The following is a 26,623-nucleotide window of genomic DNA, read 5'->3' on the forward strand; positions in this document are numbered from 1 at the left end:
CCATAATTACACAGCAGTTCACAGACCCTGTAATTAAAGCTCTCGATACGAAGGTTTTCTGGAGCTCGACACCTCTCAGGAAGCACAAATACATCCTCGAGAGCTGTCAATTGATTGCGTTGTTGTAGTTTAATATCCCAGAGTTTAATTGAAACGTGTCTTACCGTGTTTGTGTGGGCACGTGCGTGGGCCACAAACCTCATAAGCAAGCTCCCGTTTCACATAGAGCCCATTTTTAGCACATAAACACAGTGATTTGCTAATAAGAGATATTAAATGTGAAGCAGGCAGTCCTCCACCAACCGCTGACAAACTCAAGAGGATTTGGAGAATTAACGCATGTTCTAATCAATGAATCATCACGGCCACTCAAAAAAATAAAAAATAACATAAAAACACATCAATATACTTCAAAAACCTTAATTCCGGCTCTCTAGCACTCAGACGTCGCCGGTGGTCGTGGAGGTGACTTATCAGCCTCCTACGCCAAACAAGAGCGCGATCCAATCCTCCGGTGTGTTTTACAGGCCGTTTCCGTGGAGATTGACATCATACACATGCAGCGGGAGAGAGTTTCTAACAGCTCACAGAAGACTGAGTGACCGATGGCAGACATAATGTAGCGTAATGTGCACAATATCACATCCATTACACGTGATATCGCTCGCTCATTACAGCTCACTTTCTTTAATGGCTCTCTCTCTAATTAGGTTAACATTCATCATCATCGTGGAGAACATACACATTTCCATAAGCAGCAGGTTTTAGAGTCAGTCTCACATATTAAGAAGGTCTAAGCTCTTCGTTTATGGTCCGTAAGTTGGAAGTGGTAGCTGGATAGAGTTGGTAGAGCACCTATGACCAACAACATACCAGTCTGCCAACTTAAAACTGGTGTGAAATATTTCCTAAATGCGCTTGACGGTTTAAACCGGTCCTTTGTAGTCCAGGTTGGACCTAGTAATCTACAATTTTACTTTTCAAAAACAGAATTTTTTTTTCTGAAAACACCTGCAAATGCTGCAAACAAGCAACTCAACAAAAGTCAAGGATGAAGAGCCCAACTAAAACAAACACTGATACCCATGATGGTGACCTACACCAGTTTTCATTAAGACATCATCATCTAAACCTCTGTTAATTCTCAATAAGAACTTCTGTAGACATGTGACAGAAATAAAGTCAATCAAATCAGGCTGGTAATACTGTTTGTGAAGTTTTTAAATCAGATCTTGAGAGATTTAAAGTGGCTGAAGAAAGTTGTAGTGGTATGTTTCTATCTTTCAGTGCTTGTTCACAGAAGGTGTTTGAATGATTGAAAGAATGTTTAGGAACATCATACTAACTTTTAAATAACATTCTACTAACATTAAGGAAACTGGATATTTGTATGTTTTTGGAATGTTACAAATAAACATTCCTAGAATGTTGGATTTTAAATCAAAATTAAGTTGAAAGAATGTTACATCATACATCTCTTTAAAATGTTCCTCTAACGTCAAGAAAACTGGAAATTGTTGTATGTTCCCAGAACCAACACTGAATATTTGGAGAACATTCTGGTATCAAAATTCTGAGAAGAGAAAGAAACAAAGAAAACCTTCTGACTACCATACTACTATGATCTGGTATTTTCTGTAGGCTCTTAAATGACTGGTGATTTTTGTTGGAGCTGTTATCTAGTTGGAGATGGCCAATTAAAACTGTTAATGATATATTTCCTGAAGACTCTTGATGGTCTAATCTGACCATTTATGACCAGAGTTGGACCTGGTAGCTAGTTAAAGCTGGTAGACCATCTCAGACCAATAACAAATCATATTGAACACCTTTATCTGATATAATCTGATATTTTCTGAGGGGTTTTAAAGGACCAAATTAGACCAAGTGGGCTGGTAATTGGTTAGAGTTGGGTCTATTGATTTGGGCCTCCTTTGAACCAGCAACAAAATCACCTAAAACTGGATTATGATAATTCCTGAGGGTTTCTAAAAGTCATCTATTGTCCAAGGTGGATCTAGTAAGTACTTAGACAAACCCGGTAGACTACCTCAGATCAGCAACAAACTAATCTGACCACCTAAAACTGATATGATATTTTCAGTAGGCTCTTAAAGGGATCGTTAACCCAAAATTAAAATTCTGTCATGGATTAATCACCTTGATATCATTCCAAACTTACATGACATTATTTCTTCCATGGGACATAAAAGAAGATATTTTGAAGAGCATTGACATTCATTGTATGGAAAGATTATATATGGCGTTCCACAGAAAAAAGAAAATCATACCCAGTTTGGAATGACATGAAGGCATCATTTTTGGGTGATATGCCATAAGCCTTTTTTTATTGTTGTTTTGCATTAAATTGAATGCATTAAACAAGATTTGATTCAGTGTGCCAGTCGTGTACGTGTCAGATGCTCTTTAAACAGGTTTGCTTCTTTAAAGTGTTGATTTCAATCTGCAGCAGCCACAAAGCGTCTGGTCTAGTGCTCTTAAGATCATTCGAGATGTTTTAGATGTACCTGATCAATAACACACAGAATGGAGAAGTCTTATGTCAGTGTTGTCAGAGGCCGGTGTTAGAGTCATGCATGAGAGGACGGAAAGTCATTACTAAGATGTTTTTTGTGCCCATATTGAAGTTTGGCACAGAGATCTCTGTCGAACACACACAAAAAAATGGTCACATCTATCAAAGCCAAGACCACACACACACACACACACACATCTCACTGAGGTAATGAAATAAGCGGCCGACTTCAAGGGCTGATAATGAAACTTCATTAGTGAAAAATTGAATGGTGCTCCTGAATCTATTTTCTGTGGCCTGCGACAGAAGAGGAGGACGTCCTTTCTTTCTTTCACTCAACTTTATTAGCTCTGATGAGCTTCTTACATTGATCATGTGCCCGTGGACACATAAAACACACTTACAGACAAACGCGTGAGGAATAAATAGATCTGAGAAGGTCATACAGTGTTCTTGTGTTTCTATAGAGCTCGTTTCATTTGGCTCTCAGCGTGACGTGTTGGTCTCCAGCTGATGATTGTGTGTGGAAAGGTCACTGTAAGCAACAGCTCAGCTCCTCTGATACGCTTTTAATGAAAAATACAACAATCCTCCAATGATTCTGGGCACGCGAACACAAAAAGCATGATTAAACATGACCATACTTGCTTAATTCATCAGTTACTGTGATGTAAGTCTAACCTTAACTCTCTATAAAGGAATTATAGTCAACTAGATATATGGTCTAATCATTTCGATACGTGGTAATACATCTATAGAAATAAATCCAGCTGACTAAAACAGCTTCGTAAAAATGTCATTGAGTTTTTCTTTGACAGGCAGTGTAAATATCCTGAACGGCCTCCTATCCCATTACTCTCGTCTCCAAAGAAACTTTCTTACTGTAAGAGTTCAGTTGTGTTGTGTGTGGCTCCTTCAAGAAAAGGGTCAAAGAGGGCAAAGAAATGAGCGGCTGTGGCCTCTTAATCTCTTAAAACATAAGTCTGGCTTATTAACGTAAGACCCGCCGAGCCATTCGTCTGATTAAATCCAAGATCGCTCATATTAGAAACTAAAACACTTTCCTTAATAGTATTTGTGTATTATTTCTCATCATACATATTGCTTAAAACAGCTTTATATTTCTGAATTACAGTAAGCCTTACAAACCCGCCAACACGCAAACCAAAGGTGAATGCAGCATGGAAAAAAAACACCTTTAGATGCTCCCAAGGTAAAAACCTTGAGAATATTCAAGCTTTGTTCGGGGTTGAACAAAAGATGCGGGAACGAAGATTAATGTATAAATTCCTTCATTCAAAAAATATTTGCCATTCACGTAACCTGATGTGAATCATATAGTGCCTCAAACATCAGAGATCTCAGAGCAGCAACACGACGATGATGAACTCGTATAAAGATGAATGTTGATCAGTAAGACAGATGATAGAAATCCAGAGAGTTCAGGGCTGTTGCTCCTCGCTGTAGGAGTGGGCGTCCTGAAAGAGCTACCAAATGAACTGAGATGTACAGCTTCATCAGGGCCTGGACTGAACGATAGAAGAAATAAACGGTCATTCATCACTTGTTCTTTTTCTTTAGAAACTCTTTAGAAACGTAAACATCAACAAGACAATGGGAAGATTCTTAACAGTAGAAAAAAATGTTCTTTACACCAAAAAAAAAAAAAAAAGGTTATTTAAAGATTTGAACACTAAAATGTTCTTGGAAATGAAATGATTCTTCTATGAGAAAATCTCCATTAGGAAGAGATATTAATATTGCAGATGTGAATCATCCAGTGTGCTACTCTCCTGTGAGCAGCAATCTTATACTTATGATGATTTACAAAATAAGTTTTCATACGGGGGACATCTGTTTGCATTCAAACATAGAGAGCAGCAACATGAGAGCACATTTATAGTCATTATTTCCCAGAATCCCCGGGGTGAACACGAGAGCCAGAAGACATCTGTCGGACACATGTACTGTAGATTCATTCACACGGAAAAGTGAAGTGATTGAAAGCAAGAAGTCCTGCGGTTCAGTGACTGACAGAGACTCAACAAACAAATCAAGACGCGTTTATTTCAAAGGTGCTGAGACTGTTTCAAAGCTGCGACGCATGAATAAATAGAAAAAAATATCAGTTTTAATGTGATTAGATTAATTGAATTTCAGCTGCCGCTCTACAGAAGAAAACTGTGTCATAATTCAGCTCAATTTAGTTCTATCTTCATTCAGATCAGTCCAATAACACATTTGTAATTTTCCAGATCAGTTCAGATCAAATTTTGTTCTGATGTAATAGTGTCAGTGAAGTTAAAGCCATGAAACGACTGAATATTGGTTGTCTTTTAAATAGGAGTAATATCTCTAACACAAATCAGATGATGTGAAGGAGATGAATTTATTACAAAACCATGTTTAAAAAAAAAAGAAATGAAAGTAAACTTCTGCAGTAAAAGTTACTGTTAGATTGTTAACCCAACGCTCTAGCAACATTCTCTCAACGTTATCCATAAATATTTTTTCCAGCATCATTTGTTTAATGTTCTCTGGTATATAATGGTGTTTTAAAAACATTAGCACAAAAACATTATTGATACTTTGTCACAAATAGTGTTTTCCCCTTTTCGCCTAAATGTTAGTTGGACATTTGTCTAATGTTTTTAAATGTTTACAAAATTAAATAAAACAGAATGTTCCCTTATTATTCATATAACCAAGACAAATAATTCTAAAACATTTCATATAAAAGATTCAAGAATGTGCACTTTATAATTTATCTAATTTGAAGCATTAAATGTGATCCAATCATTCATTCATTCAAATGCATTCAGATTATTTGGAATATATAATGCATTGTATTATAATATATTATAATGGAGAGCACTTTTTATTTCATCAACATTCAATAAAACAAAAAAAAAACAAAAAAATAAATAAATAAATAAATAAAATAAAACCGTAGTCATGAAATAAGAAACCTTATTCTCAAATCTGATCATCATGATAACTTTCTAATGATTTTCTAATGCGGAAACTAACTAGTAAGTATATATATATATATTTTTTATTTTTTTTTACTTCACTATTTGAAAGACAAATATCATACTTTTCACTCCACTACATTTCTATCCAGGTCCTCGAAGTAAAAAAGTCATAACTGTGTAGCAGATGTTTTGTTTACACAATTTTGCTAAATCAGTTCAATGATGTGTCTAATACACACCACAGTATTAACTTATTATTATTGAAATATCAGTGTTTTAAAAAAAAATGTTGGGAATACAGTAGGTGTTTGACTTAAAGCAGCACTGCTATGCCTGTGTAAGGCATTTTTATTTATTTTTCATTGGTTTTTAACATTCTAAAGCTCTTTAGTCCAAAGATACAAGCTAGTCTGTGTATACAGTAGGCATAAAGTATTATAAGTTGCTTAAGTGACATAAAGTATTGCAAGTATTGCATACAACAATAACAAAGCAGTGTGTTGACGTAAAAAAAAACAAACAAAAAAAAAAAACAAGGAATTTTACATTTGGTACTTAAGCACTTCTAAAAGCAAGTGCTTCTGTACTTTTACAGAAGTAAAAAAGTACAGCTTTGCCTCGTAATGGAGTGATATTTGACCAGCAGTATCTGTACTTTCACTAGTGCACTTGATCCAGCTCTGACAGCGTCCTCACATCCGCTTCCTCCTCCAGAGAGGACAGATTATGGGAACCACCATGTTGAGTCAAAACCACTTCTCTAAAGCTTTAACACACATCAACCCTCAAATTCTCCTGGTGCACATAAAACTGCTCAGGATGTTACTGTGCTATCAATAAACCCTGTTTAAGATCATCTCTCCGGCTTGAGATGGGAACATGCAGGAGTTATTTTACATATTACACGACTGCAGCGAGGGAATCTGCATTGATTTAAATACTGCTGTGAATCTTCACACCTGCACCTGTACAAGTCAAACACATGCCGGCTGTTCAGCAGAGAAGATGGTTATTCATGTGCTGGACAGGACTGGTCACGTGTCTCCATGGTGACAGGACGTCAGGGACACACGATGTTTAACAAGAGAAATGACGTGACTGTGTCTTGATTTGTCAGTGATGTGTCTCCCTCATCTGGCCAATGAGACAAAAACGCAAAAAGGAAAGAAAACGAAAATCTAAAATGATTTCAAGATTAAAGTAAGAAGTAATAAAAAAAAAAAAAAAAAGCATAAAAAATGTGGCGACTGATATGTTAATTAATAGACTATTTATCTAGCTACTTAAATATTGTAGCAGGTTTGATTAATACAAATATGACAACTATGCTCCTGTACACAAAAGACAATATCTGATAGACTGAATAATATCCTCTAATGATGTGTTATTAGGATGTGTAAAGAGTGGGGCTTTTCATTTATAGCTTTTGGGCCTTTTTAATATTATTTGGGAAATAAATCATTCACTCAGATTAGAAGAAGCAAAACAAAAGCCTTTATGTAAAAAATAACTAAGTTTAAGGGCTGTAGCCTAATGTCCTAATACACAGACTAGTTTATTTTGACCTTGATAGGGGTTGATTATACATGTGGTGATGGATATATAGGCTAGTGCATGAAATCATCTTGATTAAGCTACTTTTATTTCCATAAATCTTATTTTTGAACAAAATAGTTCAAATTGCAGCTCAGTTTCATGTCTTTTTGCATATTACATTTTTTGTAATGACGAATGGGACAGGTCAGAATTCTACGGAGCCCCGCACATGACACACAGGAAAAATATAAGGCAAAATCGTGTACGTTTCCTCAATTTACTAAAACGTACACACGATTACTATAGCGTTCACTCGATTTGCTAAATCGTGCGCACAATGTCATGTGCGGGGCTCCGTAGAATTCCAATCAGGTCAAGCAACAAAAACTTTTCATATTTTGTAGAGTAATAATCATGTCCGTGCACGCGCACACCTTCCCGACCTGACACAGCGCCCTCTGCTGGACACATTACACACGGCTTCTCCAGTGCTCAGATTTCACAAAAACCCTCCGAACACCAGGATATTATAATACAAGATTTTACAAAAGAAAAAAGACTATTCATCGACTCCACAGTGAAAATGAATGTGTTTATTTCAAACGTGCTTGTTCTACTCATGCTACATACAGCGTGATGCTAGTGTATTTTAGTCACTCTTATCATTTCCTCTAGAGAGATATTTTCTTGCCAGAAAGTAGAGTCCAGCACAAGCTGCGACCGCCAGAAGAGCTGCACCTCCCGCTGCTCCCAGTAACCCTGCTGGTGCTGTTCGAGGAGCAGCCGACGCCATCATCATCGCTGCTTCTCCGACTCCTGCAGATCTCCACACATCTGCTCTTTCTAACGCTGCTCCTCCGTCTACAGCTCCAGCTCCTTCTCTTAATACTGCTCCAGCTAAAACTAACACTGTTGCTGCTGCTAAAGCTATCGCTACGAAGACGTCACACTTCTTGAGCCAGAGATCTCTCCTCCTCCTCTTGTAGTCCTGCTCAGTGTATCTCCTGTCTCCATTCCTCCTCCTCAGAGACTCCATCTTCTCCAGAAGCTCGGTGACTTGAGCTCGATCTCCATCCTTGTTATTAAACACATGAAATCCTCCTGAACACTGATGGACTACTGACCGCAGCGCTTCACAGTCTCCCAGATGATCTTCGACTGACTCGTCTAACTGATCGGCGTGAGTGAAGAGCACTATTGTGTGTTTCAAGACCTTGGCTCCAAGCTTCTCCTGGACGCTCTTCACAGCTTGGTGTTTCTCCTTGGTGAACGTCTCACCCAGTTTGATCACCAGCAGAAACACATCGAGCGGTGTGCTCTGTACTATCTGCTCTATTTGTGTCTGCACATCTGTAATCTTCACAGCGGTGTCGATCACAGTGATGGCTCGTCTGTCCACCACTGTTTGTGCTGATGCACAGGTTTTGGTCTCAGACGTAAAATGATGATGTTCCTCGAATGTCTCTCTGTCTCCACCCAGGATGGTGTTTCCTGAGGCACTCTTCCCTGCTCCAGTCGGACCCCACAGCACAATATTGAGCTCTGAAACTACAGGACAGACAGAGAGGTGGACATCACGGATGTGTGCAGGGTAAGACAGACGGATGTTGGCATGAGTTACTCACACTGTGGAGGATGAGACATGCTTCCTCGCCTCATCTTGAGCGTCTGGACCACGAGTGGATCTCTCTGTGCTGTTAGACATGGATCTGCATGTTTACTGCTCAAGCCTTAACAGCACAATATCCTGTTGTTCTGCTCCTTATTAATGTAAAATATTATTTATATATAATGTAAAATAAAATGTTCAATCACAAATCAAATGTTTGTCATGCCAAAGGCTATATAAAAAAAACAAAATATCTATCTATCTATCTCTCTCTATAGATAGATAGACAGACAGATACCCTTACGAAAAAGTATACTTCAAGTTTATTTTACTAAGTATACTTCATGTAGCAAGTATACAAATATCAGTGTTCCAGTAGTATACTTGTAAGTGGACTGTTTCAATACTCATTGGGACTACATTGGCCCACTTTCTAGTATATAAAAGTATACTTTTAAGTATAAGAGTAGCAAACTTTGAGTACACTACTAGTTTACCTCTATGTCTGTAGTTTGTACTGCAATTATACTAAAAGTGAACTTATAGGTATACTGACAGTTTACTAATTAAATACTGTGCACACTTTGAAGTGTAGTATCAGTAAATTACTAGTTTAGTAGTTTTATACCTCAAGTATACTCATAAGTTTTCTTTAAGTGAACTTTACATCATACTTTAAGTATACTACTATGTCCCTATTTAGGTTTTAATGCATATATATTTTGTTGCATGAATATATGAACATACAAAACATCCAAAGAAAGAACAGGGTATCTGCTTGTGAACTAAAACATTTTATTCAAGCTTCATGCATTATAATTTAAACACTTTTATGTGTTTCATAAAAAATAATGATTTTTTTTTTTTTGTAAGTATAAGTCAAGTTTACTTAAACGTCATTTTAAGTACATTTCTGAAAAGTAAACTATAAGCACTTTCCTATTTTTTAAAGGAAGTATACGAATAGCACACTTGAATAAACTTTTTCGTAAGGTAAAGATAGATAGATGGATAGATGGATAGATGGATAGATGGATGGATAGATGGATAGATGGATAGATAGATAGATAGATAGATAGATAGATAGATAGATAGATAGATAGATAGATAGATAGATAGATAGATAGGCCAGAACTCGCAGTTTGTTGACGCGTTTGTTGTTCTTCGTGTTCGATGCGATCTAAACAGATTGAACATTGACAGACGCGCGCTGCAGTTCTGTGGAAGTTTCCATCAGTTCACACGATCATTAACTACTCACCTACGCGTGTAACCGCTCCATCACGCTTCTCTTCATGGGTTTTACTCGCACGAAGTTTTGACAACAATTGAAACTGAAAGCTGGTGGTTTAACGCGGAAGTCGTGTTTCTGTCAGGCTGCAGAAACTCTGCGTGATCCAGTGTTCAAAATGGAGGGAAATAGGTAAAAAAAGGTTAACCTACATTTCAGGTTGAGTAATGTATGAGCTGAATACAAAAATTTCCATATACAAATAATTACACCTGATTTTCTTGTGTTAGTACTTTTATTTCCATACATTTTCATTTTAGTCAAAATACCGTTCTGAAAAGACAGTTTAAACCAGTTTATATCTTAGTTTGCACATCTTTTTTTATCAAGATAGAAAGCAGCTCAATGTCACTCACGTCAAGCAACAACTATTTCAACCCTCAATTTTAACACCCTGAGCTACAAATAAATTGATAGAAAAACAAACTGTTTGTACCCAGAAATACTGTCTTGCAAACGCTCGATGCACACAAGCGGCTCTGCGCGTCCACGCATGCGCGCACCTTCAGTGCACCACAGCGCCCTCTGCTGGACACCGAGAGATCAGGCCTCTCCTGTGTTCAGTGTCATTATTAGTGTGTTAAAACAACAACAACAGAAAAGGGTCTGTTTTGACGCATCTACCAATATGGTAATATAACAACTTAAGCTAAATTAATATATTTAAATTACATTTGCACTAATTCTGTGTTGTTATATGCTTAGTTTAGGATGAGTCCAGATATTCTCAGCACCTAAGCACAAAACAGAAGGACTACAAGTAATCTGTGCAACTCATTCACTAAATGCCCTGATTACCTCAACACTAAAACAACTACATGCACATCAGCAGAAACTACAGCAGATCTGACAATATTTCAGCCGCAGATCAGTGCCGAGCGTAAGTTTTCCAGCAGAAATATTACAAAAAGAACGGAAATATAATGAAAACTGAAAGCATAGCACCAAGTACAGAAGTCCTGGGTCCCCATCAGTCTGTGTCTTGGTTTATTTTCTTCTGTGATGCTCCATAATTTGGTTATTAAAGTAAAACTTGTTTTAATTCTGTCCCCTCGTAGCTTTTCTGTGACCCCTGACCCTTCTGTCAATCGAACCCAGCAAAGAGTCACAAATATAGAATTTGTACCATTAAAAAAGTTTAACAATACATACAGACTGAATGTAGCAACGTTTAAAAACCTTGAAGCAACACAGACTGTTTTGTTTGTGTCTTAAAGGAACAGTTCAGTGAAAATGAAATTCTGTCATGATTTTACTCACCCGAGCAAAACAATTTAATAAAAGAAAAAGAAGTGACTGTTCAGAGAAAATGTTGAGTTGGTCATGATTGAGTAATGTGAGATTGTCCAGAACTAATATTGTGGAAGTGAGAGCAGCTTCGAGAGGAGGCCAGAGGGAAGGGGTCAAGAGGTCAAAGTTCAGCTGAGCACCCGGATGCCGAAGTATTTCTTCAGCTGCTCCAGGAAGACGAAGGTCAGGACCGTGTGAGGAATCAAGCGGATCCCGGCGGGAACTAAACCCTGTCGTGTGATTGGACGGAGGGATCAGGAATGAGAACGATCTCTGTGTTTTATGAATAAATGAAGTGTAATTGAGTGAATCTGGTACCTTGTAGAAGGCTAGTGGTCCCAGTTTGGCAGTTTCAGTCAGGCAGTGAATCACACCCTAATATACAACAATACATCTGATCGATGAGCAGTAAAGATAATGAGACGATAATAATCAGACAGAGAGGAAACTCACTCGGTATTCTCCTTTAGAGTTCATCAATCTGGTCTTTATTACATCCAGCGGCTGGCAGAGGAACGTCGCACAACCCCCCTGAAGAGAGAGAGAGTCACAACATTAATATCTGCATTTAGTTATTTAAAGTTATACATTTATCCACGAAAAAAAAAAAAAAAAAAATATATATATATATATATATATATATATAATGTAAAACTATAAAAAAAACAATTATAAAATATTATACTTTTATAAAATTGATTTACACAAATGTATTATGCACATATTTATGATTTTTAAAAAAATAAATGTTATACAAATTAAAACGATTTATTGATTACTTTATCAGTTGTATCAATTAATTTATCAATAACTTCATGTAAATGTAAATAAATTTGTAAAAATATGTAATAAATAATTGTATAATACATATTTAAATACAAATTTATATAACACATACATATATATTTTTCAATGTATACACACATAGATAGATAGAAGTTATATATTTAACCATAAAATATAAATATATATATATATATATATATATATATATATATATATATATATATATATATAAACTATAAAAATAATAATTATAAAATATTATAAGACTGTTATCAAATAGATTTACACAAATTATGCACATTTAAAAAAAGTAATAACGTTAGACAGATAGATGATAAAAGCTGTATGTCCAATACTGTCCTTTAAATATGCAATGACTGGCCAATCAGAGGCTCCGATACTCACAGCGATGAAGCTGGACAGGAAGTGTGTGAGTATATTATCTCCCATGAGTCCTGTGCCCAACACCAGCTGCTTGGCCTGATCATAACACGCCAGCTGATACAGAGAGACACAGTCAGGGTCATTTCATCATCAAACTGAGAACCTTCCAGTGGATTCCCATCATGCACTGCGGTCTCACCTGTCCGACGGTGACCAGGGCTCCTCTGCTGGACGCCATAGAGGCTCCTGAAAACAGCTTCCTGGTTCCCTCTGAGAGAAACACGTGTTCAGAGACACATTCAGACATTTGCAGATGATCAGAAGAGATGTTTACCTTCCCGCCAGACCCGGAAGAGTCCGTCCAGCGCGTGTTTATAGCTGCGAGACACAGAGATGATTCAGATTAATCAGGTCAGGACCGTCTGGACGGTCTTTAGATCTACACACACTCACTTTCTCCTCTGCTCGGCGGGAAGCTTCATATCGTTCTGCATCCTGTGGAGATAGATCACTAACATGAAAACACTCACAATACACACACGCTCACAATCACAAAGCTCACGATACACACCGGACGTTGACCATATCCGCTGGAGTCCCGATGAAGCCGCCGGTGAAGCCTGCGCAGAAACACACACACACTGAGTCAAGCACAGCAGGTCTGCATCTACACACCACATCTTGCAATTCTTTAAAACCTGCCCTCTTCAGATATGTGACGGGGTTCATCAGGAGGTGTTTGGTGACTCTCTGTTCTGCAGGTGTGTGTGTGTGTGTGTGTGTTTACCTCCGAACGCTCCCAGCAGCACTTTCTGATAGAAGGGCATGGGTCCCTGACCGCCGCTGCCCATCACATCCCTGACCGTCTCATAGATGGCAAACCTGGTGAGAGAATACGACATCTGCGAGACAGACAGAGAGGTTCATCAGCATCACGTGTGAAACACTACCAATCTCTCACTTCTCCTGTACTTCAGGAAGAGTTTCTGATATATTCAGCGCAGTGTATGAGCAACACCTCACCTCACTAAATCCACTTTAGTAGAAGAAACCTGTCAAGCTGCTTAATTAAGGTTTCTATCAAATGCATGACAGCTTCTGTGTTTCATATGTTTATGTTGTTACACAAAACCAAATGCCATTTCCTTTCTAGAAAATACATTTAATCAGCTGCATTTGATCTACATTACATTATTATTATAACTTTAACTGTCGATTTATTTGGAGAATATGTCCAAAAAAAAAAAAACTAGCCCAATAGCTTTTGAGGGGGTTTCCCATTAAAAATATCTGCTGGGGATAAAATCCACGTGTTTTGGCGTGGTTCATATTTTCAGGGGCTAAATATCACGTTATTGAAGAGGTTGTTCGAGCCACAGACATGAAAGACAAGCCCGTTTCAGAGCCGCTGATCCGGGGTCAGGATCTGATCTGACCTGTCTGCAGAGCGAGGCGCTGAGGCCGTTATACAGCGCCAGCACACCGTCGTTCTTCACCACGTGTATGGCCAGGCCAACCATCCTCATCCTCACCTCCTGCTGCGTCTGCAGGTGCACCTGTCAACACCACAACACCACAGCAGCGGTCAATTTAACATTTACAACAGCAGTTCAGAAGTTTGTGTCTCTTCTGCTCCTCAATGCTGCAGTTATAAAAACAATAATGATGTGAAATATTACCATTTAAAGTGTTTTCTCTGTGAATCTACTGTAAATGTAATCCATCCCTGTGTATTTTCAGCATCATTCGTCTAGTCTCCAGTGTCACGTGATCTTCAGAAATCAGTCTAATATACTGCTTTCATACTCAAGAACCATTTATTATTATCAATGTTGAAAACAGTTCAATATTTCTCTGGAAAGCATGACACATTTTGTTTTTCAGGACTCTTTAAGGAATCCAAAGGTCAAAAGAACAGCATTTATTAGAAATATTTCGTAACATTAGAAATGGCTGTACTGTCACTTGTACTCGATTTAATGCATCCTGGACAAATAAAAGTAGCTCTAGTGCGTGTAGAATCTGATTATACTGTGCTCACTTGAGCAATAATACCTGTTGCAACATGCAACAGATTGTAACAAAATCTTACAAACACACACACACACACACACACCCACACACACACACTCTCTGTGGGATGTTTGAACAGAGGCCAGTGGTCGCTCACACCAGTGCACCAACAATAATGTCACATGTCTTTCTGCTCAAACACTGTAATTAAATATGAATTATTTATTAATGCAGCTGTGCATGTGTGACTCAGCAGTGAATCTCAAGATCATGTACACACGCAGAAGCAGGTTTGAGTCCTGTATTGATGATTTGAGCACACACACATTCAGACTGCCAGATCTCTGCAGGGTGACTGGGTGACCTTCGTCTCAAGCAGCTCTTCACAACTGTCTTTGGCTTCATTCAGTGTGTGTGTGTGTGTGTGTGTGTTATCTGTGGCTCTTGTTTTGGCTTTAGTGGAGAGCAGACAAACCGGAGATAACTCAGTGTGTTATCACAGATAAACAAGAGAGCACTCAGACGATTTAAGACAGAGGACACACACGGGACGGGGGTCTCTCAGTAGCTCTCTCTCTTTCTTTGAGTCATTCATTGTCGTCTCATTCACAGGACACCTGATATCTGCTTTTTGTGAAACTTTTTGGGGAAAACCAAAGTACAAGTATGCTCTTAAGAGCAGAGGTGCACTGAAGGACGGAGCAGGACTAGATAATCAATGTCCTCCAAACCGGACTCAACTGGATGTGCACACACACACACACACACACACACGCAGATGGCAGACATGTGCTGATCACACACGTCTGTAACTCATGAGGAATCTGCACAAAAGCACGCCTGGACTGCCAGCTCGCTCACACACACACACACACACACACACACGTATTTGATGTTATGACATGATAGTGAACTGTACGGTTCATGTCCCATTAAGAAGCACAGAATGAGCCGATCCTAAAATACCACTGGCCTTTAATATAAACGTACCACATACAGAACATTTGCAGCCTTTCTTTTAGAGCATGCATGTGAAACACATAATTATATCTCTGGAAAACAATTAAGACCCCCGTCCAGCTCTATTATAAGACCAAATGACTGTTTCTGAGAACTAGAACAAAGTTGTGACTGTAGAGTCCTTCACTGCGGCCTGAGGACTTCAGGACCTGACCCCCGTCCTGTTATAATGTGATTACACACTCATTCATTCAGTTTAATTATATAGAGCATCACATGAGACTGTTTTAAACTGACCCCAAACCAGATCACAAACTTGTATTCATTTTTTTTATAACTGAAATATCTCAACATTAGTTCACTTTAGAAAATTAGATACACATAGCGTTGCTTAAATTAAATAAACACTTATTTTATACAATATTTCACCAAAATTCACTGAAATATAACATTTCTGAGACTGTCAGTGTATTTTGGAATGGACAAACCCCTTCTCTGATTTATCAGACATAAAATATTGATTATAATTTGAAACAGACAAACTTTTTAGTGTTTAGTTTACGTAGATGACGTAGAGAAGATTACAAGAATAAAGTCAAAATGTTTAGAGAATAAAGTTGTTATATGCCTACTATGAGAATGAAGTCGAAATATTTTGAGAATAAAGTCGAAATATTACAACTTTATTCTCAAAGTATTTCGAATTTATTCTCGAAACATTTTTACTTTATTCTCGTAATCTTATTTATTTTATTTATTTATTTTTTACGTGGCACTAAAACGCTGTGGTACTATACAGACAACCTTCTTTCAAATAATATTATGCTGCTGTTATCAAAATGGTCAAATGTTATTTAACTGATTTACCAGACATAAAATATTCATCACACGTTGATATGGCTATCGGCAGAATTTGTGACACACATTTCAAAGATGATGACATTGATATTATTAATAATAGTATTTTCCAATTCGTTTTACGTAAAACATTCATTACAATTTGTCAAGAAAGTCAGCAAGTTTGTATTATTGTACAGCGTTAAATTGGACAGATATGATCGGTATTATCGGTCTGACCGATATCTCGCTCTGGAGGTTGCCTACTGTTAGCGAAAGAGCAACATATGTCTAACTAGGAATTATCCAAAAGAGAAACTCCTTTCTGTTCACTCAAACCCAAACCCTGCTGGGTGAAGATGTGTCTGGTCTGTCACTCTCACCTTGAGCAGGTCCAGCGGGTGCGTGCAGCAGGCGGCTCCGCACGACGCGATCCCACCGAAGTACCAGCGCGACATCCGCTGCTCCGCCATCTCTCCGGTTACCGTCAATCTCTCTCTCTCTCTCTGGTTCTTAGCCTGAGCTGCGCAGTGCGGAGTGCGCACCGAGTGTGCGGATGATCTCGCTAAAAGTCCGCGAGGTCGCAAGCGCACCTGTGATCCCGATAAGCACGAGACATCCCGAGCGCGTGGCGTGCGTGATCAAGGCGTGACCGCGGACAAACAAGGTTCACGAGCAGCCAATTGCTCGCGCAGAATCTGGAACGGCCTCCCGGTGCGCCAGATCCACCTCCTTTTGACACACAAGCGTTACAATCAGGTTACAATACAAAAAGAAAGAGAGAAGCATGCGTCTGTCTGCTCGGCGTTCATTGAGAGCGAGCTCGGGACTCTTAAAGAGACAGTAAACACTGAGACACTGGAAAGCGTGCGCTATATCACTGCACTGTCACTTTAAGAAGAAACACTTCCTCGTTCTCACGCAACTTCGGGGTGGAGCCACTGCACTGACACAACTGAGTTAACCAATAAACGTCTGTTCTTGAGACATGTAGCCTGCTTACAGAAGCCAACATCTGAATTGGATCAAAGAAGTTAACAAAGTTGTCCTAAGACAAGAACGGGTATTGTTTGGGTTTTAGGAAAACTTTAATGAAAGGTTTTTATCCACTTCAAATGTGACTGTAACTGACTTAACTGGTATCTCTTTATAATGCCGATTTATAATGTACAAATACATGTGACCCTGCACCACAAAACCACCTGGAAAAAAAAAGAGATTAATAATAAGCTTTCCATTGATGTATGCCTTGTTAGGATAGGAGAATATTTTACTGAGAAAATCTGGAATGTGAGAATGCAATAAATAAATAAATAAATGAATAAATATTTTTTTTTTTTGAGAGAGAATCCCCTTTAAAGTTGTACAAATGAAGCTCGTAGCTATGCATATTACCAATCAAAAATTTAGTTTTTATATATTGACAGTTGGCAATTTACTTTGGCATATATATATATATATATATATATATATATATATATATATATATATATATATATATATATTAACCCATTTGTATTGTTGGCTATTGCTACAATTATCACTGTGCTACTTAAGACTGGTTTTGTGTTCTAGGGTCAATAACATTTAAACAATCTAGGTCTGTCTGTCTGTTTCTTCAATTTCGAAGCAGCCTACTACTTGATACAGTATTGTCAACGTATCAGTAATCTGTATTGATGCTTTGGCAATATTAAATGTAAAAGGGAGGTAAAAAATAATTAGACAAAAACAACAACAGCTTCAATTAATGTTAAATTGGTGAAATCATCCAAATAACTACTGAAGGTGAGGCAGCCATACACTAGTCGGTAAGACCCAATGAGAGGCTTGGGTTTGACTGTCTTCTTGTGGACAGTAGCAGTAATACACGTGTTAACATCAGGGGTACAAATTAACCCAGTTTAGAGCCAGCTAACATGCTGCTCTCTCTGTGGGGGTCACTAATGTCTCTGAAGTGTGGATGCTGATGAATTCCTCCTCCTCTGATGGTGTCTGTTTCTCACACGAGCTCATATGCCACACGTCCTCCAGTATAGTGACATCATCAGAGCAACAGTGGACTCTCTGTTTATTGTCCCTGTCCTGTATTCTGTTATTGTGTCGCGTGATCCCTGCCAACGCATTAACACACGCATGCAATGCATATCCAGGCAACACTCATCAACCTACATTATTCTATTAGGTTTATTAGACAAATAATACACAGTGACACATCAATAAAAAAAAACCAAATGAGATAAACATTAATTATTCTGAGCATTGAAAAAAGACATAAGAGCAATATGTGAGGCTGTGATACAACAAAATCAGAGTAACTTAATTACTGACATTCATATAGCATGTGAAATATCCATCAGGAATCAAAGTTAGTCGCTAAAGGCTTGGAAATGTATTTAGATTCAATGTAAGAATGAATTAGAGGTTACGATTTCTTAATGAAATTTAACTTTCTAGAAATAAAGAGGATGTCATACACCATTATGTCATTATAAGCAAATGTTATTCATTTTAGTACAAGTAGAAATTCAGAGAAAGCACCAGACAGCTCTTTTCCACACGGAGACAAGCTGTCAAAAGCATTTTCAAAAGTACCATAAGAGTATCATAACATCATTGATAAATGTTTCTGTGTGTTGTGAATAAGCTGTTTACTGATATACCTGCTGAAAAAAACAAAAAAAAAAAACAAACCCTGATTAGCTAGTCTTAGTTGGTTTTAGCTGGTTGTTTTAACTGGTCTCACAGCTTAGGTGCGTTCCCCAAAAGCTTTGTTAGCTAACTATTGTCGTTAGTTCCACTGAAGTCTATTGATAAAGACAGAACTTGCGACCATAGTTGTTTTTGGGAAATGAACCCCAGACCAGCTAAAACCAGCCAACCAGTGTAAGCTGGGTTTAGCTGTTGTTGTTTTTTTTCTTCAGCAGGGCAAATGCAATTGTACATAAACATGGATAATAAAGAGCCAATTAAAATCAAATAAATAAGCTGCATAAAGTCTATGGAACAACAGTGTACAGATTTTGAAATACATAACAGTGAATACATGATAATATTCCTGCAGATTAAGGCTTCTAGGTGAGCACTAGGACACAGTTTATCCAGGCTGAGTCTTTTACACTCTCTTACACAAAGACTTTCTCAGGTTTGCTCTCTGCTGTGGACTGAGGGTTTCCTTTGGCGCTTTTTCCAAAAACAGGCACGGCTGGAGCTCCAGGGGAGGTGGAGCCTAAATACAGCAAAGCCCCTCCCACCAGTATCAGCACAGTCACGCCCCATCCCAGGTAGAGCGCCGATCCTAGCTCGCGTTTCAGTGGGGCAGCAACGTTCGGGTCGTGGAAATCACGTATTATGACATACGCAGTCCAACACACTGGCAAAAAGAAGAAAAACGCAGCCGCGACGAAGAGCAGGGCGCCGACCCGCACCAGCCGAGCTTTGGTCTCGTGCGCGTCCCCCAGGCAGCGCGTGCACTTGAGCCCGGTCACGCAGAGCGGGAGCGCCAGCAGACACAGGAGCAGCGACAGCACGCACAGGGCGCGGCACATCTGGGCGGAGCCTGAGAGGGCGAGGCCGGAGTCATAGACTTTACACTGCAGACGGCCCCACTGCGACAGACACGTCATCCACAGCCCCTCCCACAGCACCTGAGACACCACCAGCTCGTCCCCCACGAACGCCGACACGCGCCACCAGGGGGCAGCACAGACCAGGATCCCGAACGCCCAGCCTGCCACGCCCAGGACCAGACCCATCACCTGAAGACCTGTGTTTGCCATGACTGATCCTCAACCGAACACTGATTCACTCTGCAGAACACAATGATTTTTTTAGTTAGACTAAAAAAAAAATAGCTTGATCCTCCCTTAAAATAAAACAAAATAAAATGACAATGATTATGTGCGCAGTGCCATTTCTGCTGGTAAATAAAATATTTGTAATAGAAATATGACCCTGGTCATAAGTCACACGGGCAAATATGTGTCAATAGCCAACAACACATTGCATGTGTTAAAACTATACATTTTTCTTTAATGTCAAAAATCTTTAGGATATGAAGTCAAGATCATGTTTCATGAAGATATTCTCAATATTTTATTTTATTTGCACACTTTGATTCCAGATTTTCAAATAGTTTTATCTTGGTCAAATATTGTCCTGTCCTAATAAATCAATACATTATTATTTTTATTTATTTATTTTTAAATACCCTTATATGACTGCTGGTTTTGTGCTCCAGTGCTGGGAAATAAATGGTCTGATAGGTATTGGTAAAAATGTTTAAACCCAGTCCTCTGGGTAGTTTTATTCAACACAACTGTTGCTTAAAAATTACTCTGTTTATATTTCTTGCTTTAAATAAACCCAAAATAAGTTAAGTCACAAATTTAATCAAAATTATGCATTCATAATTCTGGCATAATTAGGTAAAGTGATTGTTTCTATTAATTTCAAACATCATAACATCATTTGAAAATTATGAATTTCGCTATGAGGGTTAAGTAAGAAACTCTTTAAGTAGAGAAACTACTATTGATCAGTAACACTAGAGGTTAACACTAGCTAATGTTTTAAGTAACAGTGATACATTTATTACAATGATTATTCATATATTTAATGTTAGTTCACAAAATGTTGATGGTTAATTCATGTTACATGTTATTAAATGAAATTAGCAAATATAACTTTTGATTTTAATAATGTATAACTAAATAATGACATTTCCATTAACACAGATTAATTCGTTTTAGAAGTAGTTGTTAACAATGTTTTAATAACTAATATTAACAAATTAAACTTTTTTTATGAAATGTTACCTAAATCCCTGCCATTAAAAAAATTCGTATTGAACTCTTAAACTGCTTAAACTGACAGCAACAAAATTAACAAAAACAATTCAGAGGTTTAATCCATGAAATGATTTAGCGAGATGAAGTTTCTCGAGTACTTACAGTGTCTGAGGAGCGTCTGTGTGTGTTGTGCTGTTGCTGGACTCTCATCGGTGCTGGTAGAAACACTTTCTTTGTTCTTGCATGTGGGAGTAAATCAGCATCTGAGCCATGGACAATATCATCTCATTATTATGTCCACACACACAGCATAAATACAGCATGCATTTGTGCAAACGCACACACACACAGAGAGAGAGAGAGAGAGAGAGAGAGAGAGAGAGAGAGAGAGAGAGAGAGAGAGAGAGAGAGTCATGCAGACACATGACATACAAGCACACCACCACAAGTGGGGTTACAGTGCTGTTGTGCCAGTTTAATTGGCTCTCAGGTGAAAATAAAACTGGATTTTGTCCACTTCATCTCTAAATAATCACTAAATGATCACCACCCCACAGTCTGTTGATCTGTAAGAAATACGTTAAATGCTAAATTCAAACTGAAATAACAGGATGTGTGTGATGCATTTTTTAAATGTTGAGGAGGTGCGTTACATATACTTCCTGTGTCAGGTTCACACCTGTAGACAAAGATAGAGAGAGAGAGTTCAAACGACCAAAACAGACTGCATGGACATTTCAGCAACTCATAGACCAGAAGGTTAGTCTAAATTAAAAATCCAGATGTGATCCTCACAGAATACAGCTAGTTTAATACCATTGACAGTTCTGCATGGGACTGTTTTCAAAATACATTTTTGACCATAACCACCTGTTCTTGCAACTTGCAACTTGTGTGTGCTACTCCTGCATGCACTGCAAATATTCTAATATTACATGATTTCCAGGCATCTGCCACTATCAATATTCTGGGTATTGAAATCAGTTTTGAATGAGTGCTTACTGTGCACTTTCACTTTTGCGATCACACGTGCTTGTTTGTGGTTCAAAATTTGACCGTCGGGCTTGGGATTTTCTTGAACGTCTGTTCAACGTGCAGAACAGGTTCAGGAAATCAACATAACTTTTTTTATACATATAGCCTAAACACAACAAAGCACTCCTTTGATATCTGATTTAAATATCACATGTAGCCTATACTCTTCTGAAACATTTAGGTGTTAAAATAATGTCATATTTAAATGTTTAAAAATACCTCAATGTGACCATATACATTTTTACATGGATTTATTTATTTGTTTGAGTGGCATTTTTCACTGGGGTATTGACAGAAACAGCTGTTTATATCTGTATTAGATCTATAAATCAAATATAGTTAATTAAAATTAAATAGATGAAAATATATTGAAGTTTAATATATTTACATATATAATTAAAGTGGCGGTAACGTGATGTTACGTGAGTGACGTGAACGTTATGGCAAAAAAACAAAAACAAACGTGAGGGCACACAGAGCCATTTTCTCTGTTAACACACTTCTTCAAAGTTTATTATTAAATCGACACATTATATAGTTGCATTGCAAGGGGTGGTGTTTTTGTTTATCCATTGAGATATGATCAGAAAATGCTAGACATATAAGGAATAATACTGGCAGTGGGACACTTCAACTTTCAGTAAAGGACATACTAAACCCAGTAACCTGGGCCCACAGAGGTCCCCCTTCATACCTCACTGATTCAACTCTATGTATCATCTGCGCATGCGTGTATAAGTGACATGACATACAGCCAAGTATGGTGAGCCATACTCAGAATGCGTGCTCTGCATTTAACCCATCCGAATTGCACACACACAGGAGTGAACACACACCCAGAGCAGTGGGCAGCCATTTATACTGCAGCGCCCGGGGACCAGTTGGGTGTTCGGTGCCTTTGCTCAAGCACCTCAGTCGTGGTATTGCCGGACCGAGAATCAGACACAAACCTACAACCCTAGGGTTAGAAGTCAAACTCTCTAACCACTAGGCCACGACTTCCCATTGAGGTAAATAGATATAGGACTAGAGAATAGAAAGAAAGAGGAAACAGAAGGGAGGAGGTAGCGAGATAGAAGAAAAGGAGTAAGAAGGGAGGAGGGATTGCAGAAAGGCAAACCCCCCAAAATATCTGATCGAGATCATGATATAATCTAACAAGCAACAAATCTTTCACCATGGTCTTGTCAGTCATCTCTCCTTAAACTCCACCTGTGTCAGTGAAATCAGACTCCTGCAGAAGATCCAGTGATACATAACAGTGACTGTAAAATCCTTTGTGAAATATGGTTTTATTGTAGTATAAGTGTTTTATTTTTTAGCTTACCATTTTATAACCACAGTTTTACTGCGAATGCCATGGTTAAACTATGGTTAGTGTAGCCATAGGGTTAATCTGCGGTCACCACACTCTAAACAATTCTAAAAATCCAACTTTCTGGGTTATTCACCTCAACTATTGTTTAAAAATTACTATATGGCTGGCTTAAAATGAACCCAAAGTAGGTTTGAAATTCAAAATCAGACACAGAATTACTAGAGTCATCAGCAATGATCAAAAGTTTAACATTTGTTAATAAGCAATTTAAAAAGTTTGTTACTTAATTATCATTTATCCAACTTATTAATAAATGTTAATTTATTTAACATAAATGTTAATATCCAACCTATTTTGGGTTTATTTAAAGCAATAAATATAAATAGAGTAATTTTTAAGCAATAGTTGAGTTGAATAAAACTAGAGGGCTGGGTTAAAAAAAAAACCCTAGACCTTGGTCAGTCCATATTTCACCCAGCGCAGGGTTGTTTTTAACCCAGCAGTTTCAGAGTGATGGTTAAACCATATCAATCACATGTTGTTTTTATTTGTGGTAAAACCATGGTGCAAACCAAGGGTGTGTTTTTTAGTTATGGATATGACATATTTGGAGTTTTGACATAGGATATGTTCATTGCAATACTTTGGGCTGTTTTTGACTGGCCATTGGGCTAGCTTTGTCATGCAGACCCGAGAACCCTAGCTGTATGGAGCAGACTCTTTCAGTTTTGAAATGTAACATGCATTTTCCAGCTGAACTAAATTATTTTTACCAATTGCACTGAGACATTCAAAATGAAATAGCTGAGGATGAAAAGAAGGTGCATTTAGAATCACAGAAGCATTTGTAAATCATAAAAAAACTCAATTTAATAACATGGACTGTTTCACAGGAGATTCACGCGATCTGAGGATCGTGCTGCTGGGAGTCCCTGGAGCTGGAAAGAGTTCAACAGCAAATGCAATACTGGGTCGAGAGGTGTTTAAAGAGAGTGGAACCAGAGAGAGTGAGAAACAGGCAGGAAGAGTAGAAAACAGAAACATCTCCATCGTCAGAACCTTGTCAGTCACTGCAGAGGAAAGTATTATGCCATCAACAGTATAAATGACATTATTCCAACTCACATCACAAAACTTTTTGAGAAAATGGATGAACTCGTCAAATGGAATGACGGTCAGCATTAGGACATTTATATTTTCTTAAGATATCCAATAAGACGCAAAAAAGAAAACAAGGAGCTGATTCACACACATAGTGTAAAGGAAAAGAGCACAATAAATGTTACTGAAAAGAAAGGTTTTATTTCACCTGTGAGAACTGAACTATATGACAAATGCACTAGAGTTTCACAAGAAAAGATGAATGAAGAAGAAAAGGCAACTCAATCAGAATGCTGGAAAATGAGCAGAAAAAGAAAATGGGAACAGAAGGAGCAACTGACAGAGACAGAAACACATCTAACCCAAGCTAGCTTTTTCAAAACATCATGATGTATTTCTTGAAAATTATATGAAATAGTATTGTAACTTATTTCTTGTTTGTTCTTTTACAGAGTCCATACAGAACAGCCACATAAAACCTGGTGAGTGCACATATCTCAGGATCGTGATGGTGCGGAAAACTGGAGCTGGAAAGAGCACAACAGGAAACACCATCCTGGAACGAAAAGTGTTTAAAGAAGAATTATGTTCTGAATCTGTGACTGAGAAATGCCAACAACATCAGCAGACAGTAGAAGGTAGAAACATCTCAGTGATCGACACTCCAGGACTGTTCGATACGACAATCAGTGAAGAACAACTGAAGCATGAACTGGTGAGATGAGTAGAAATGTCTGTCCCTGGTCCTCATGCGTTTCTGCTGGTCATCAGACTGGACGTGAGATTCACAGAGGAGGAGAAAAACACGGTGAGATGGATTCAGGAGAACTTTGGTGAACACGCCGCACGTCACACCATCATTCTGTTCACTAGAGGAGATCAGTTAAAAACATCAATAGAAGAGTTTCTGAGCAAAGACAAACAGATTAGAAATCTAGTTGAACAATGTAAAGGAGATTGTCATGTTCTTATTAACACAGCTGAAGAAAATCACTCCCAGGTCACTGAGCTACTAGAGAAGATAGACAGAATGGTGATGGAGAACGGAGGAGATAATTACTCAAATGGGAAGTATGAGGAAACTCAGAGGAAAATACAGGAAGAAGACAAGATGAGGAGAGAAGAAGATGAGAGAAATAAGTCAGAAGAGGAAAGAAGGCGACTGCTGAAAAAAGCTAAAGATGCAGTCTTACTGGGAACTGGTGTGGTAGTGGGTGCAGGAGCAGCAGTTGTAGTTAGCGGAGGGGCATTAAGTTCAGCTTTTATCTCATCAGCTCTGGCCTCTGCTTTGCAAGGAGCAGCGCTATCAGAAGCTGTAATGGCAGGAGTAGTAGCTGCTGGAAATGCAGCACTGAACTCTGCTTCTGGTGTTAATGGGAAAGAGGAGAAATTAATCTAACATCAGTGAAAGCAACTTTGTTTTACCATCAGTTTCTGATGCTATACTGACTTAAAATAGGGTGAATACAAAAGTACATTGAAAACGTGACTGAAGTTGTGTTTCTATGATCTCAATGTTCTTGTATTTAGTCCTGTAACATCATTCAGTCCTGTTTAAGAACAACAATCGAAAGTACAACATCACTGTGTGTCTTTTCTTTAAGCATTTCTGGTAGTGTGCAATCCAGTACTGTAAAATCAACTGTAGTACTGCACAGTGTTTGAGACAAACTAACAATAAAACAAAAAGCCATCATTTTCCCATAGCCAGCCAGTCTTAAATGTTAAAAATTCTATTCACCTACCAGAAATACAATGGATGTGATATCATGCATCCAGTTGTAATTTTATTCTTGCAGGAGAAGGATTCGGACCTTCAGAGGATTTACAAAAACTAATATAAATGGTATGAAGAAAAAAAAAAAACCTGAGTATATGTCATGTTACATTATTACAGTGTTTACAATAGATTTGAGATTCAGAGACTTATTCAATGTGTGATTTGGTAGTTTAAATATTTGACATCTCTTTGTGGCAAAATAATATGATTTATTAATTATACTTTGAGTATTTTAATCAATTGTAAGCTATTATGATTAAAGTGATTTCCATCCAATCAATTCTGGATGCAATACATACTGTACAGTATATAAGCAGAAAATATGAGATGAATACCATCTCGGGGTTAACTGAAAAAATTTCTAAATGTTAATTTCCTTCTT

General features: G+C 38.0%; 2 protein-coding genes and 1 pseudogene across 4 annotated transcripts; 1 reads left to right on the forward strand and 2 right to left on the reverse strand.

Moving 5' to 3' along the window:
- Window positions 1–7,625: 7,625 nt before the first annotated feature.
- Window positions 7,626–17,058, reverse strand: LOC127948954 (mitochondrial dicarboxylate carrier). 3 transcript variants are annotated; one of them, XM_052545837.1, is made up of 13 exons: window positions 16,601–17,058; window positions 13,844–13,963; window positions 13,195–13,309; window positions 12,979–13,027; window positions 12,861–12,902; window positions 12,742–12,785; window positions 12,607–12,677; window positions 12,429–12,521; window positions 11,691–11,768; window positions 11,556–11,612; window positions 9,918–11,467; window positions 8,673–8,808; window positions 7,626–8,595 (listed from the first exon to the last, which is right to left on the reverse strand). In XM_052545837.1, exons 1-11 carry the CDS (start codon window positions 16,688–16,690, stop codon window positions 11,366–11,368), a joined length of 861 nt encoding a protein of 286 aa, XP_052401797.1. In that variant the 5' UTR covers window positions 16,691–17,058; the 3' UTR covers window positions 7,626–8,595; window positions 8,673–8,808; window positions 9,918–11,365. The 3 variants fall into 3 exon arrangements, with proteins under 3 accessions (XP_052401797.1, XP_052401795.1, XP_052401796.1); XM_052545835.1 differs by lacking the exons at window positions 11,556–11,612; window positions 11,691–11,768; window positions 12,429–12,521; ... (5 more) ...; window positions 13,844–13,963; window positions 16,601–17,058 and having other exon boundaries at window positions 9,918–10,084; XM_052545836.1 differs by lacking the exons at window positions 11,556–11,612; window positions 11,691–11,768; window positions 12,429–12,521; ... (5 more) ...; window positions 13,844–13,963; window positions 16,601–17,058 and having other exon boundaries at window positions 8,673–8,802; window positions 9,918–10,070.
- A 1,328-nt stretch (window positions 17,059–18,386) lies between these two features.
- On the reverse strand, window positions 18,387–21,316 carry LOC127949272 (claudin-9-like). Its single transcript, XM_052546322.1, has 2 exons — window positions 21,170–21,316; window positions 18,387–20,026 (listed from the first exon to the last, which is right to left on the reverse strand). The coding sequence occupies exon 2, from the start codon at window positions 19,994–19,996 to the stop codon at window positions 19,343–19,345; it is 654 nt and encodes a 217-aa protein (XP_052402282.1). The 5' UTR covers window positions 19,997–20,026; window positions 21,170–21,316; the 3' UTR covers window positions 18,387–19,342.
- A 2,921-nt stretch (window positions 21,317–24,237) lies between these two features.
- LOC127948420 (GTPase IMAP family member 7-like) lies at window positions 24,238–25,860 on the forward strand (annotated as a pseudogene).
- Window positions 25,861–26,623: the final 763 nt, after the last annotated feature.

This window comes from Carassius gibelio, chromosome B1 (genome assembly GCF_023724105.1).
Source record: "Carassius gibelio isolate Cgi1373 ecotype wild population from Czech Republic chromosome B1, carGib1.2-hapl.c, whole genome shotgun sequence".
Classification (NCBI taxonomy): Eukaryota; Metazoa; Chordata; class Actinopteri; order Cypriniformes; family Cyprinidae; genus Carassius; species Carassius gibelio.

Coding starts and splice junctions, on each gene's coding strand:
- LOC127948954 (XM_052545835.1), bottom strand. CDS start 8,706: ATGAGGCGAGGAAGCATGTCTCATCCTCCACAGT. Junction 8,596..8,672: donor CATGTCTCATCCTCCACAGT/GTGAGTAACTCA, acceptor TCTGTCCTGTAG/TTTCAGAGCTCAATATTGTG.
- LOC127949272 (XM_052546322.1), bottom strand. CDS start 19,996: ATGGCAAACACAGGTCTTCAGGTGATGGGTCTGGTCCTGGGCGTGGCA.